General features: G+C 44.5%; 1 protein-coding gene across 16 annotated transcripts in view; it reads right to left on the bottom strand.

The window, feature by feature from the left end:
- The window catches only part of TLE4 (TLE family member 4, transcriptional corepressor), a 142,183-nt gene extending 127,932 nt beyond the window's left edge, over positions 1-14,251 (bottom strand). For 7 of the 16 annotated variants that reach the window (XM_045882295.3, XM_045882296.3, XM_045882297.3 and 4 more), the window contains exons 1-4: positions 13,331-14,251; positions 12,380-12,477; positions 11,214-11,277; positions 9,986-10,030 (exon numbers count right to left, since the gene is read on the bottom strand). In XM_045882295.3, coding sequence (XP_045738251.1) covers positions 9,986-10,030; positions 11,214-11,277; positions 12,380-12,477; positions 13,331-13,375 — 252 coding nt within the window. In that variant the 5' untranslated portion in view covers positions 13,376-14,251. Of the gene's footprint in view, positions 1-9,985; positions 10,031-11,213; positions 11,278-12,379; positions 12,478-12,794; positions 12,975-13,330 lie in introns of those variants that run through there. The other 9 variants (XM_054509189.2, XM_054509192.2, XM_054509193.2 and 6 more) reach the window with 5 other exon arrangements.
- Positions 14,252-15,512: the final 1,261 nt, after the last annotated feature.

Here is a 15,512-nt window from a genome sequence, read left to right as displayed (position 1 = left end):
CCAGGAGCTAATTACGTAACAGGTAACAAACCACTATATACCCCCTAATACACCAGTAGAAAATTATTGGATCCCAATATAAATTACACATTTCACAAGTTGTATGATTAAGTTTTTTGATATATATGCCAAAATAAAGGCATCAAAACAGATCACTTTAAAGGAACACTGGTATTATATCACATATTTTTCTATTACCTGTAACAGTAACATTATATAAATCAGTGAATTCTGAACCATCCACTAATTAACTGTGGGACTTAATCATTTAACATCTACATCTCATTTTATTCATCCACAAGATAGGAAAAATGCTTTAGCAACATTATTGTGACTTAAATAATGGATGAGAAAGCACCCTGTAAAATATAAAGTACTATATAAACTTAAATACCCATTTCGACTCCTAGCTTCATTAGGTTAATTTTGGACTGAAAGCAAGCAAGCAAGCAACCTCTGAGAAGAGCTGTTTAAAGAGACTTTCTAAGACTAAAAGGAAACGATCTTAACTCTCAATTTCTAATCAGTGGGTCACAGAAAATAACAAACCAAAACCAAAGAGTCATTTTAGACCAAAAGAGCTAACAGGGATCTAGATGTCCACTTATACTCTAGTTGAAGCTGAGGCAAGTATAGTCCTGAGAAGTTAGGGTACTCAGCAATATCACACAGCTGGCCACTGGCAAGGCCAGGACTACAATCTGAATCCCTGGACTCAGTCATTTATTTGGGGGGAGATAGTAGGGTCTGTGTTGGTAGTAGAGTATCCCAAACATAGCTTTTGGAATATGGCAGAAATATCTAACATACCAGTGATCTAAAAACAGAGTCAAACCCAGGACCTATTTCACGAAGTTACTTATTTTCTGTATCTCAGCCTCCTCCTCACAGAGAAAATGGAAATAATAATACACTATAATCTCATAAGGTTACTGCGAGATTAAATGAAATATCACCCCAATGATAAGCTCTCTAAAATCATGTACTGTTATGATTATTACTCTTTCGGTAACACCATACCATCTCCACTAATAAAAACCTAAGATCTCTTCCAAGTTCCTTGTCCCCTGAAAAGCACTACACACTTGCATTTTTCCTGATCTGGAGGGTAGTTAGCTAAGCACGCGACAGTGTGTTAAGATCAGGCTCTCCCCACACTCATTCAAACTACATGTGCACAGACTTATTATTTGTAAAAGAATTCTTCAGATAAACACGGACTAATAATATAGTGATGTTCAAACTGAATTTTAAATTGTTAGGATGCATTCATGTTTTCATCTTTAAAAAGGCCGATTCCAAGCGCTTAAATACATACATTCTACCTCATCCTAACCCGCTCCCGAAAGGCACCCCAAGCTCAGTCTTCTACTTCCCTTTCCAGCTGTCATTTTTTCCACTATCTTAACAAGTAGGCACCAGAGGCCTAACTAGGCTTGGGAACTCCACTTTTGTTATCCCACAACCTAAATATTAGCCCTTAAAAATATGAAGTCACACATATTCTTGGCTAGCTCGATCTGACTGTGAGCATTCCCTCCTCCCCAAGTACTTCATGGGCACCTTCTGTGTGACAGGCACAGTTCTCAGCACTAGGGACCCCACAGAGAATAGACACCCCTGTTCCCATTAAGCTTACATTCTAGTGGGACAGGGCTGACTGGCAAGAAACAAGGTTGTTTCTAGTATAGTGTTTGCAGAGCATACTCTAGGAATGCAGGAAAAGCCAGTCTTATTAAGCACTTTGCTAAAAGTGGATCTAGGCTTCAGACTTTCGTTTGTGGATCCTAAGCCTCCCTTTGGGCAGGGCCCAAGCACTGGAAGGGTAGAGAGGAAAAGAGGAAGGCTCTGTACTCACACACAAACACCCAGATCAGATCTCTAGCTCAAGAGGACACTATCTAACACCCCCTGGACTGCCAACAGCATCCCCATGCTCCTCACGTTGCATACAGCCAAGAACATCACAGGAACAAGCACCTATTTGCTGTTTGGAAACAGCATAGCCAGCGAAGGGAGCCCTGGAAGGGAAGTCAAGAAGCCTACTTCCTTTTCTGCCAGTGATTCTCGCTCTGTGACCTCGGGCATGCTCACCGACCTGCGTGAACCCTAGGCTCTCCACCCGCGTGCTGATCCTCCTGTACTGTGACACTGGGCTAGTCTCTTAAGCCCTTAAGCCTCAGTGTCATCTGTTCAAGGAGGCCAGTGGAATGACACTGCTTGGCAAACTGTAGAGTACTCCACTGACAGAAGCTATTTAAATAAATACATGGATCCAAAGCTTGCTACTTGCTTTACAGGAACAGCAGGAAGATTAAGGAGAACATATAAAATGCCTTAAGCTCTGCAAAGAGAGGGTGTTACAGGGTACTCGTGCTCATAATTTCTACAATTACCATTCTTTCCAGTTTTATTTCCTGGTATTTTCAAATTCCTTAACCAAAATAATCCACAAACCCAGAGGAGCAGAAAACATAGTCAGAAAGTAACAGTATCCTAATTAGAATAACAGTAAGTGGAATAAGCTTGCTAAGAAATCAGGAAGCGGATACCCCTCTTTGTTTCCCCCACGTCTCGCTGGCTTCACTGCTGCAAGTGCCAGGCCACCGCCAGGATCCGAGGCAGACTCCACCAGCCAGCCTAGGGACAGAGCCCCCGTCCTGCCCCCGTCCTGCCCCCGTCCTGTGCCAGGAGAGCAGCCACCCTTTCTTCCCATGAGATGCAGAAGCTCCCTTCACAACACAAATCCTTAAGCACCTGTGGGCAAAATGCTCAAAAATAATGAAAAAGTGACACAACTAACCAGAAGACCAAGTACGTAAGGGGCGTCCAGGAATATTTCTCTTCTGCTTCTCTGACAATCCAGCTAAGAAAAGCCACACCTTGCCCTTCATCCACACGCTGGCTGGAGCACAGGTTATACAATGAAGCTCTGAGGAAAGTTCTGGCCCAGTGGTAGAGAAATAGCAAGAGCTTGGCATAAACACTGGGTCAATTCCAATGAAAATAGAGAGGGTATATAGATCTGCGTTGATGAATGCTGGCTAAATCCCTCTTACAGATATACAGCAACTACCAGAGAGAGCTGTTACTAAAGCAAAGTCAAAACAACCCTGACTTTTGCTTTTAACTAAAACTTCTGAAGCCCTTCCCGCTCCAAGTAGAGCAATATTAATTTCATGAATTCTGTTTGCAGTACACTTAGCGCGGAATGAGTCAAATCCTGAGCCTCACAAACTGGCATTACCAGTGCAAACACTCAGCTGCCCGCCCCCCCCGGCTCCAAATATGCTGTCTCCTGCTTTTTTCTCCAATAGCTCAGCTTGCAAAAGTGATAACTGAGCTACAAGACCACTGGATGTGGCACCCTTGCTGGAGTGCTAGGGTTTTCTAAGGGGAGGTATGAAAGGGGATCAAGGGAAAGTACCTTCTAAAAAAATCACATCCCCTTCACTCACTCCATCACCATCAAATATATTACTGCTGTCCTGAAGTGATAAACCAGACTATCCAGTCACATCAAAGGCAGTACAAATGTCATTAAACACACACAAAAATAACTCAAGTGCACATTTTAAACATTTCATTCCCAATGGACTTTACCTATTCTATAATACAAAAAGAAAAAAAAATACAATTCTAGGCGAGGAAAGGGGAAATGAAGACTGTGAGAACAATGGCCGTTGCCAGCACCATCTCGACTCCACTAAGGCTGCAACAGCGCCTAAAGACACAAGAGTCCAACCCAGCTCAAAGGTATTACTACTTAAGATACAAAGAACTTTGCCCGGAAAAAAAAATAAATAAAAAACAATATCCAGTAGGGATTACGGGACAGTGAGGAGGAAATATCCCTTTGTTTGAAAGCTGCAAAGAAAATCTTTCACCAGTAAAAGCAAAATATTTGCCTTCATTTAAAAGTTTGAGTTGTGTGTGATTTCCTGCATCGAAGAACCTCTTTCTGAACTACAAAGAGGCCACAAAACATCACATTTTCCCCTCCCTGTTTTCCCCTTCAAAAACCCACAAGATGGTGATTAACAAACAGCCCCTTGTCTTCAGGCATAGTTTTAGAAGCCACAAGGAAAAGATAAAAGTTAAATGGAAGAGCAAGTTTGTAAACAAATGAGAAATAGGTTGCCCAGGGAGGAAGCAAACTCAGTCTTGATAAGTAGGCAGCTCTCCTCGCCCCATCTGTGGGAGACTCATGGGAGACTCGGTGCAAAAGGACCCTCACCCTGTCACCCACTGAAAGCAGTCTGAAGGACACTCCGGGGATCTGGGTATGAGCCCGAAGTTCAGTGACTTAAGGACAAACCCCAGGCCTATCCCAGCCTCCCAAGGGCGCTCCCCATTCCTGGAACGAACTGGGGCCTGAATCTCCAACCCAGGACAGACCTATCACCCAAGAGACATCCTCTCAGGTAAATTCATCTGAAGTCCTGAATCCACTACCTAATAACTATATCACCTTGTGCAGATCTGATCCTGTTTAATCACCCTTTGATTGGACATAATCCCTTTCTTAGGATCATTGTGAGAATTAAAGAATTTTGGCAGTGTGCCCAGATAGGTGGTAAGCACATGCCAGATATATAATAACATTCACTTCCACTGAAAGGAATTTCCAATTCCACTCAACAATCACTGCTTTAGGTGAACAATCTTCAGATACTCTATGAGACCTCAAAAAGAGAGAAAATTCAGAGCTCGACATGTGAGAAGAGAAAAAGGGGAAACCCACGCCATCCAGAAAACACTCCTAATTATGCACATACCCGACAGGTTAAACTTCCTCCTCACAGATCTGCTTTTCTTGAAAGCCCTGTGACAAGGAAAAAGACAGCTCACTGGGTCCTGCCCAACTTGGTATCAACTGTCCTAATGCTAGATCCTCTCAGAGTTTTAGGGAAAATATAACTTAAAATCTACACGTATCTAGATTTACTAAATAGGACTGAAGCTTGGTCCCTACCCCAAAATGTCCAGATCAGACAGGCCAGGGGTAAAAAACCACCACCAATAACCTCCGTTTGGTTAATATTAATTGTAAAGTACTACTGAAGGCTAAGTAATCCTAAATTAGAAGAGGTGGCTTTAAGCCTCAATGAAACACACACACAAAGCCCCAAAAGCCCCTCCCCAACCCAAGCACATGCTCTTCTGATTGTATCTGGAGGGTTTTGCACAGTCATCAAAATTTCACTCGTAATCTCTTTGAGATTTTCCAGGGCAGTAGTGTCCACCCCTGTTCCCCACCCTCTAGACTATTCCCTAATGTTTATACAGCAAAAGAAAATTCTGTCAGTAAAACTTTCACTGGTTTATTCCTTTCAGCTAGAACATCCCACCTTTGGTAATCGTTCGCTTTCATTGCCATACAAGAGTTCAATCACCCATTGCTGAAAAAAATAGTCACCCTGTAAGGATACAACAGACATTCTCAAACACCTACTCTCTGCACCTAATCCTCCAAATCCAAGCGCCTATAGTCTAAGACAGGAGATGTGCAAGAAATTAGTAATACTTTTTAAAAAAATAAGTTTTCTTAGGGGAAATCTGGTCGAAACGGAACTTTAAACAAATGGACTTCCATTGCAAGCACTGTCCCCAAATAAATTTACTGCACCCTCGAATCAAGTCCACTCAAGGATGGAATGTCATGCCAGTCATGTATTACTTCAACCTCAATATATCTCTTTCTACTCTTCAAATCCTAGGCTACTTTCTAAAATAGTTCACTAAAAAGCACCAACCTAATTAACAACAGCTTCCTCTGCAACAGTGGCCTTGATTTCACTTATTTACACATTAACTGCAGCCTCCTTTTGGCCAATCCAGTCTATTCTCTGTACCATGCCGAGCCTTTTATCTGCCCTGGACAGCATTTTCTCCAGCAGATGAAGTAGATGCCGATTGATTTGCTGTCGAGCATGGTAAATTAATAGCAACAAATTGCTGAGGGCCCGTCTCGCTGCTCCACCATGCTTCGGCAGTTTTGCTTTATTTGCTCCATGATGGGCAGCAGTCGGCCTCTTCAAGTCAATTTCTTCTTAACAACCTGCAATACTTTTCAATGGTGAAAATAGAGCTGTTCCTTGTAAGTCAGAAATCAATATCCTATTGCCCTTAGAAAATGCTAAACAAGCAGTATTGGCAATCCACTTGGTACTAGAGGGTATCAGATATAATGCAGATCCATACTGCTTCCCTCCTTGTAGTTATTACAGTTTGCTAAAAGGTTCCTAATGTCATTTATCATCATTTACCATCGACCAGAGAGGCTATGATTATGATATCCTATCAGCTGGCAAGGCCCTTTCATTTCTATTCAATTAATATTTTAGCTGCACTCAAATGGTTGTGGCCCAAGTCTCATAATAAAATCTACATGGCTTGGAGTGAAACAGGAGTTTTCCTGCTCTGATTAAAAAATACAACAATTATATATCTACAGACACATATGTACACATATAAGTACATACACATATACACACACACACACACACACGCACACACAGACATGTGTATGTAAATGTGTAGTATTCACTTCTTTTAGGTTCTTAGTGTTGTAGGTTTCCAAAAGTTTCTAATTCTAAAATTCAAATACTAAGCTAAATTTTTTTAGAAGCAAAAAAAGACCTTCAGACTACAGAATACTGACTACGAAAAAGTCGCGAGACGTTCTCAAAATGTGGTATATTCATCTCCATTTAGAGTTCCTATAGGTGGAACTCACAGACCTACTGTTCCTAATCTACATCCAATATTCACTTTTTAAAGTGGAAACTGCTGCTGTCAGATTAAATCAAGGAGATCTTCTTTAATTACAGCAATACAGGTGAAGGATGGGAATGAGCAGCGTTTAGCAATGCTATCAACTGCATGCATCACCCTGTTCTGCCCACAGTCACTGACCCTTTTAGAAGTCACACTGTATTAACAAAAAGGAACAATCAGCAAAAAAAGTAACAACTAAACCATGGGCCAACTGTTCATCCAGAACAACAACAGCAAAAAAAAAAAAAAATTCAAAAAACCCCACACTTAGGGAACTCCTTAGGGAATAAAGGCCAACATTCTTTCATTTAAGAAAATTCCAATATGAAGACATCACAATAAAACATGTGTCATTTCTAACCAGGTCCCATTTGTCATCTTCATGTTCATGTTGGAACTTAAGACAGTGGTAAAGCATTAATTTACATTATGGCCTAGAACAGTCCATTCTAACTTTTCTGGGTTTTTTTCTAGCTTCCTCTGCTCAGCTCTATCGACCCTACTAAAGAGTACCAGAAATTAGATTCATATTTTATGCTCTAATTCCATGTCATGTCACTGAGTTCCCCTTTAAAAAAAAAAAAAATCAACTAATTCTACCAGACTAATGCTATTTACTCAGTTACCAAAATTTAAATTAATTATGTTCTCAAACATAATTGTTAAAAATTGGCAACATTATGCAGGCTTAATTAAGATTAAATCCAATTTACTAAATGTACTTTAATTGGTACTAATTACATTAGCTTTCATTTCAGAATGACAAATTCCCCATAGATTTCACTCTATAGTCCTCTATCAGAATCAACACAGAGTGACTGACGATGAACATCATACAGAAAGGGGAGGGGCCATAATACCAGGCCCCCCACCCTGTTTTGTCACTGCTCTGTGCTTCTACCCTTTTATCAATTTGCTAAGTCACAGAGTCATGACTCCATCACAGCCATCATTTTCTGTTCCAATGAAAAATTTCTCTAAAAATAAATACTCTGTGGCTGGCAGCAGCCAAGAAGAACAGGAGCATTAACCAAAAAATACACAGAGGTTTCGAATATCAGGGCCACCAATTACTAGGGTACTTCCAAGGACTCCGGGGACTCCTACTCTTGAACCCTTGAGAGACACAAATCTAATAAGTGAATAAGCCTAACCCGATCTTGAGAACTAGGCCCAATTATGCCGCAGGGCAACTTCCCTGCATTATTGCTGCTTTCCATTACGAGGGTATCCAGCGAGTGCATCTGGAAGAGAGGCCAAGAGGAACCAAGGCTGTCTGCCTAGGAAAACAAATAAAGACAGATATGCCTCTGTGCTTAAGGGGGGAAAGAAAGAAAATATAATAAGTAGGTGGTTTGCAGGGCTGTCTGTATTTCATAATGTGATAAACTGCCCTCAGGATTCTTGATATGATTGAATTTAAAAGCCAAGGGAAAAAAAGGGAAAATGTACTCCATTCTCAATTTTAAATGGATGGCATTTGAGGCCACCTGGACAAGAGGATGAAAGAATTACAGAGGTACAAAATGTGTAGAATTAAGGGATCTCACACACTAGCCCCCTCCCCAAAGAAATGCATACAATCAAATACAAGCTCTGTGCCTCTCAGAACTGCAAACTGTATAAAGAGATCTGGAAACTAAGTGTTATGGTAAATAAGATACAGGAGGAGAAATAAAAGAACATTAATCATCTGGCTCAATCTTTAAGAAGACATTAATTAATCTTGGATGGTGGGGTGAGGACCAAAGGAAAAAAAAAAACACACATGTACAAGATCCAGACCTAAAATGACATGTAATAGCACAATTAACAAACAATCTCTCATGTAATTTATTTCTGTAAGGTAGAGCTAAGGGGAGTCCACACATAAGTTTAATGGATTTTTGTTTAAGCAGGAGATATTTACATTACGAATCTAAACAGAAATGGCAAAGATGCCAAAATAAGAACTTAATTTTAATGTGCAGCAAACTATACTATGTTAATATTGACATAATTAAATAGCTTATGAAGTAAAAATAAGTATCTGAAATAAAAAATCCTCAGCATAAGTGACGACTCATTTTTTTCCAACTTTCTGTTTTCAAATACTGTTTACCCAATGGCTTTTACTGTGCAAGTCATCCTTGAAAGATCTACTATCTGTAAGTATGTGGGTAATTAAGTATATCCAGAAAGGAATCCATAAATAGTAAAAGCCTAATAATATGTGATCAATTCGTATGTTTTAAACTTAGAAAGTAATCATATCTACCATGAGTATATATAAGAAATGAAAAACATTAAGTTTTCCCTCATCTTTTCCCAACAGGTAAACACATACACAACTATTCTGAAATAGGTGCTGAGACAGACCTGAAGCACTTTCACTTGGAGATCACTAAAAATAAAATATTATTGCCAAGCAATATTTTTTATATATACGCTATTTTTTATGTAGAAAATTTAAACCAAAATTTAAACCAAACCACTTTATTCAGTTTCCTGGGGCCGGGGGGGAAGGCTGTTTGAGTCATACCTCTCAACACTTTCTGACTAATCATTATCTTTTTTGTTTTGTCTTTTTCTTTTTTGGCCGAACTAGTTTACTAAATGTGAAGGCCCAGTGCCGAACCTTATCACACCCTCCTATCAAGCTCGATTTACCCTGTACAAATTTTTGGAAGTACAGCTACAGTTCCTGGTTAAGACCCAACTAAGTAGCCTCGGGGGACTGGTACCAGGATTTTAGTTTACATCAATTTCTTTGTAGCTCCACAGATTTCATTGTGATCCTCCCAGCTCACCCTTTATCCATTCTTTCACACCAAGCCAAGGAAGATTCCACACAATTTACAGTTCCTCTTTTTAATATTTTCTAAGAAAAGCCCTCTCTTAGGACAAGTTTGCAATGCCTGAAATAAATTAACTCTTTCAAAAGAAAAACAAGACATTTTTTAAAATTTAGCATCCTGCTTTTCAAAGTGGACAAAATTTAATATGCATTCAGACATTCTAAACCATGTTTTTAAATGACTAAAATCAGGACAAAATGCAAAAAGGATGGGGAACCACACCTGAAAAGATAGTATTCTCTTTCAGTAGTCTTTTAAAATACAGAAACTCACAAAAACATGCAGAATAAAACTGCAAAACATACAATTTTCTTTCTCAAGTGTACACTATTACTGTCATTTCAAATGGTTATAAAGAAATAACTTACCTGCTTGTGCATTTCTATATTCAACCCATAGGACATCTCATAATACTGTCAAAGAAGGGAAAGCAATTAATTTCGTGCCTTTCATCAGACTCCCTAGTTTGTTCCAAATGCCCCAAGTATGCTTAAAACAAACATAAAAGCCTCACTAAAGCAAAATATCCACAATACCTATGCTAAGGAGGAACATTTAGCTTAATAAACTAGCAGCCACCCTAAGACACAGACTCTGAGTAACTCACAAAACTAAGAAAATCAAGTTCACACATAGCATTCTTAACATCTCCAGCTGTCTTTATACATCACAAACAGATGAATCAAAAAGACCTGACGAAAATTTAGTGCCATATGGACTCTAATTCCAAGGCATAGCGGCCAAGTTAATGGCAAGTGTCTCATAAAAATGCTGGCGCTTTGAAAGAACTATTCAGAAAGGTGATGCTACTTCAGAGTTCCGTTTCTCATTTTTAGTGTTCTGCTCATAAGGAAAAAGGCTGGATAGGAAATGAATGAGTTACTCTGGAGCCTTTATGAACAAGCATAAAAACATGCTTGGTTAAGACTTCTGAAAAAGCAGATCTGATTTTTTTTGGGGGGGAGGGGACGTGTAGTATAACTGTCATTAGAGAAATTCTGGCAGAACAGATCGGTTATACAGAAGACGACAACGCTCCTCAAACCAATGTAACACCACAGAAACTGAAAACACACAAATCACATGCACATACAAACACACACTAGTAACATAAAAAGCGGGAAAATTTTGAAAAGGTGTCTGGTGTCTTTTGATATCCATCATTCTCTAAAAAAAAAAAAAAAAAATGAAACCTTAAAATTCTTGCTGCATACAAAGAAATTGGTTAAGATTGTTTGGAACAAGAGCAATAAAACAACAAAGAAAACCACTAGCGCAAAAACATTTTGCTTGTGACTCTCAACAAAACATAAACGAGGTTCTTTTTTTTTTTTTTTCCAATCTATAAAAACAAAGCACAGAGGATCATACCCCACGCAGCTGAACTTCGTGAAAATTCAAATCAAAGCTGGTTGTCAGAAGCAAGTTATAACATCCTGGAATTACAGGTTGCGAATGATCACATTCCCACAACCCCAACTGCACTGGCACGCTGTGACTGGGATCTATCCTGCAGCCTCCAGCAATCTGAACATATCCTTGCTTTTGGTATCCTAAACTAACAGGCACTTTGAATCTGTGACACAGTTTTCTTACCATGACATAATGCCGCTGCATCTCTGTCTTCTCACTGGCGAGTTTCTCACATTCCAGCTTCAGGCTGTTCAAGACATAATGAAATCTTAAGTACAATGCAGACCTTGACTTACATTCTTCAAATGTAAATAGACATTCTAAATCATCACCTACAAAACCCCAAATCAACTATCTTAAAATTGCATCTCATTATTGAAGGAGAGGTGGTGGGAGAGAAAGGGGTGACTGGAACCAGCCTGGGCTTGCCCTTTCAATGAGGATCAAACCTGGGGTTTTTGTTTAAGAAAAAAAAAAAAAAAAAAAATCCTCTAGCCAATTTAATTCCGGAACCGCATCCAGAAATGAACATTTGCTAAATTCATTTAATGAAAGAAGAAAAAGAAAATAAACATCAATAACGTGTATATACCCAAGCACAAATTTAAATCCCCCAAAATGTCACAAGGGAGGTTTTTTTTTTTAATGTACCACGAAGAGATTAACGAAAATATGAATCAAGCATGTCTTATGAATGATGTCTTATTTGTTCCCTCCAAAACAGAGACAAGTTGAATACCACCACCCAGGGGCAAAGTGTGGATCGGGTTCAGTAGCTCGTTTTGGTTCTTGCATTTAAGAAATAAGAATTACACGTCATTAGAAAGCCAGAGAAAGAAAAATATTTCAAAGGCACTCTAAGTCTAACGATCGCCTGTAAGAAGAAAACATTTTTCAGCATAAAAGTAATGAAATCGCTCACTTGCGACTTCCCAGGGCTCTCAGCTCATGGTATTTCAGTGGAACGGCAGAAAAAAGTGAGACGGAATCAAGCCCGGAGTAATAAAGAACCAAGGAAGTCAAAAGGCCCCAGAATCTTTCCAATCTTCCATTCTCCTGGCCCCAATAAATCAATATCGAAAGTTTGGCCTCAGCATTTTCCAAGTCTCCCCAGTTTCAATTGTTCTGTCTCCTTTTTATTTATTTACAGAAGAAGGAAAGAATGTTTAATTTCTTTACACCTGCCTAAGGAAAAGAGGCCTTGACTTGCCCTTTCTGCCCACAAGTAAAAATGATAATACCACATTTGTGGCGGCCAAAAAAAGGGGGGGGGGGTGTTTGTGTGTGTATGTGGGGGGGAAGACAAGAGCTAAGCAAACAGGAGGATCAGCTAAAGTCAATATCGTTACCTGTGGTATTGAGCCTGTAAAAACTGAAACTCTTCCTTAATCCGATCACAGGACTCGGAAATTGTAAATTTAAAGGGTTGAGCAGGCTGATGCGGTGCCTAAAGAACAACAATAAAATATTTAATTAGCCCACATCACAGGCGAGGCAGGGAGATGGAGAAAACATACCACGCGGCGTTAGCGGGGGGCGGGAGGGGTCACCGCGCAGGCAGGCGAGCAGGAACGATTAAAACTCTCATCTAGGCCCCCCCCGCCCCGCCTCGCCGCACAGCCCGGCAGGGGCTGGTTTCGGAGTGGCCCCCGGCCCCCGCGGTCTCTGGCCCGCCCCGGACCCTGCGGGTTCGAGACCCCGCTCCGCTCCCCCGCCAGCCGCGGACGCCCGGGGGCCGGCGCGCCGCGCCCACTCCCTCCCCACCCGGAATCGAAACTGGCCCGTCGGGGGGACTCGCGCCATGGCGTCTGGCCGCGGTCAGGTCGGGGGAGGGGGCGGGAAACGCGGCCGCCACCCTCCGCGGCCGGCTGGCGGGCTCGCTCGCGCGTCCCCGGGGCCCGCGGAGCGAGGGGCCGGCGCCCCGCACTCCCGAGCCGCAGCCGGACCAGCCGCGCCGCCGCCGAGGGCGCCCTCCCCGCCCCGGCGCGGAGTCGCGCCTCCTCCATCGCTCGCCGCCCCCCCGCTCGAGGAGTCGCGGCGCGGGGACGGCGAACGGCTCCGCGCGGCTTCCAGGGGCTTCAAAGACAACAATAAGAAAATGGCTACAACTCAGTTGCCTCTCCGCACCCCCTCCGAGAGTGCCACCGCGCCAGGGGGTGGGGGGTGACGGCAGGGAGCGGGCCGCGGGGCGCGGGCCGCCCTCCCCGCCCCTCCGGCCCCAGACAGAACTCGGCGCACAGGGGGCGACGCGGGGGATCCCCCCGCGCTCGGCGAGCTCGCGCCCCGCCGCCCGCACTCACCGGGTGTCTGGTCTGCGGGTACATCTTGCTCAGGTCGCGAATCATCCAAACCGATTTAGTTGGCTGCGCTGGGCAGAGGCGCGCGGCTCATTGGCTTTAATGGCCCCGAGGAGGAGGTGGAGGAGGCGGCGGCGGAGGCGGCCGGCCGGGTCCGAGGGGCGGCTCGGGCGGTCCCGGCCCCCGCCGGGTCTCGCGTGACGCGGGCGGCAGGAACGCGCGGCGGCGGCGGCGGCGGCGGCTGGGTGCGGGCGGCCGGGCCGCTCGGCATTCCTCGCGGGCGTCACTGGCCCGCCGCGGGCATTGTCCGGCGCGCGTCTCCCGCGGAAACGCTCCGACGTTCGCTCCGCCGAGGCGCGCCCGCTGAGCCCAGCGCCGCGGCCGCGCCGCTCCCCTGGGCCGGGAAAGTGCGAGCTCCGCGCACCAGCGCCCGCCGGCAGCGCCGCCCGCCCGCTCGCTCGTCCCACTCCAAACTTTTTTTTATTTGTCTTTTAATTGGTTGTTATTCCTCCGAATGAATGATCTCTCTCTTCTTTCCTAAAAGCAAACACAAACTCCTTTGGTTCGGAAGAGGTCTCGGCGGTGCTTTTTGGTTTCTCTGGAGATTTTTTCACTTCACAGCAACGATCTTTTAAAAGGCACCTTTTAGCTTCTTTTACCACATCTCATTTCCTTATTTTTCTTCCTTCCTGTTTTCTTGTCTTTTTTTTTTTAACCCCAAATTGAAGGGGATTATAAAAATAAAAGAGAGTGAAACGCTTGCGGCTTTTTTTTTTTTTAATTCTCTCTCCTTTCAAACTCTGCGAACACCACCTCAAAATAATATACAAGTGTGTGAGAGAGGGGGAAGAAAGCAGCCAACAGCCCAAACACCCGCTCAGAACAGCTCTAACAACACGCTCTGTGTAGGTGACTTCTTTGACCAAATTTAGCAGCAGCTAATCATTAACATTCTGATACATATTCACACACGTCCGTGGAGGGACCGCGGAGCATCCCGGGAGATGTAGTCCACCCCCAGCGACCGCGGTCGAGGATTCGGCCAGATTGACTACAATCACCGGCCCGCCACGCGACCGCTCTGGGGCCCTCTTCAAGCGCCCCGCCCACCCTCGGCGCGGTAGGCGTCTCCAGCAACCAATCAGAGATGGCTGAACATTAATCGCCGTTCTGTGTTACTGCCCGTCATTTCACTGCTGACAAATGGCGAGCCAGAGGGGAGGAGCTGGCCGGGCTGGAGCCCACGTGGGGGCCGGGCGTCGTCCGCGGTTCGGACCAATGAACGGAACGGGATGGGGTTAGCGGAGGCGGAGCGGAGATGGCCCGCCCAAGGCGGAGCTTCGTCTTGGCTGACGTTCCTTAGCGCGAGCGTTCGAACCGGGGAAACATTTGTTCAGCTGTCAATCAAAGTAACGTGGGCCGGGGAGAAGCTGTGGCGGCGGCTGCTGCTGCTGCTGCCCTAGCTGCATCTTCAGAACTGGGTGTTGGTGGCGGTGGTGGCGGCAAAATAAAGAGGGTGGAGGGGGCGGTAAGACTCGAGGCTGGTCAGGAGATCTCCTTCCGAGTCTCGTCCTCCCACCCGCCCCCCTCCAACCCAAACACCCTCAGCCCCTTGCTCCTCGGCCGCGCCAGGAATGCGGACTAATTAGGGTCCAATGTCTCCTTAAAGAGACAAGCTCGGCCTTGTGTAACGCGCCGAAACCCCTGTTGAGACAAGAGAGGGAGGATCACGCCGATCCCACTTCGTTCGGTTCACATCAATTTTACGCGCCGCTGGAGCCGGCATAATTTTCCGTGTGAACGCGGACTCGGGCCCCTGTTCTTGTTTAGAGCAGGAGACTGAGCTGCGAGACGCTTACCCGGGCTGGGGGCCAGGGTTGCGGGTGGGGAGGGCGCCCCTCCGAGCCCCGAGGGGGCTGTGATTGCCGTTTAACCCCGAAGTGGGGCCGGTTTCCCCAAGCAACTGTGCGACGAAGCACCCCCAAGTCGCTCCCCGCGGGGGCCGCGGGGGCGTGACCGTGGAGTCTTGGGGTGGGGCTGGAGGCCCGGGGGCAGGAGTCGCCCGATTCCCAAAGAAACTTTGTCGAGGAGGCCACCCGCACTCCGCAGGCTGTCAGTCGGTCCCGCGCTAGGACAGTGTCAACGAGGTACCTGACGCAGGCACAGGGTAGAAAACGCCCCTGCG

This window comes from Mirounga angustirostris, unplaced genomic scaffold (assembly GCF_029215605.1).
Source record: "Mirounga angustirostris isolate CCGP_5_RB_7025 unplaced genomic scaffold, mMirAng1.0.hap1 SCAF_15, whole genome shotgun sequence".
Lineage (NCBI taxonomy): Eukaryota > Metazoa > Chordata > Mammalia > Carnivora > Phocidae > Mirounga > Mirounga angustirostris.
Note: the sequence above shows the minus strand (reverse complement) of the source record. Positions and strands in the feature narration are given on the sequence as shown.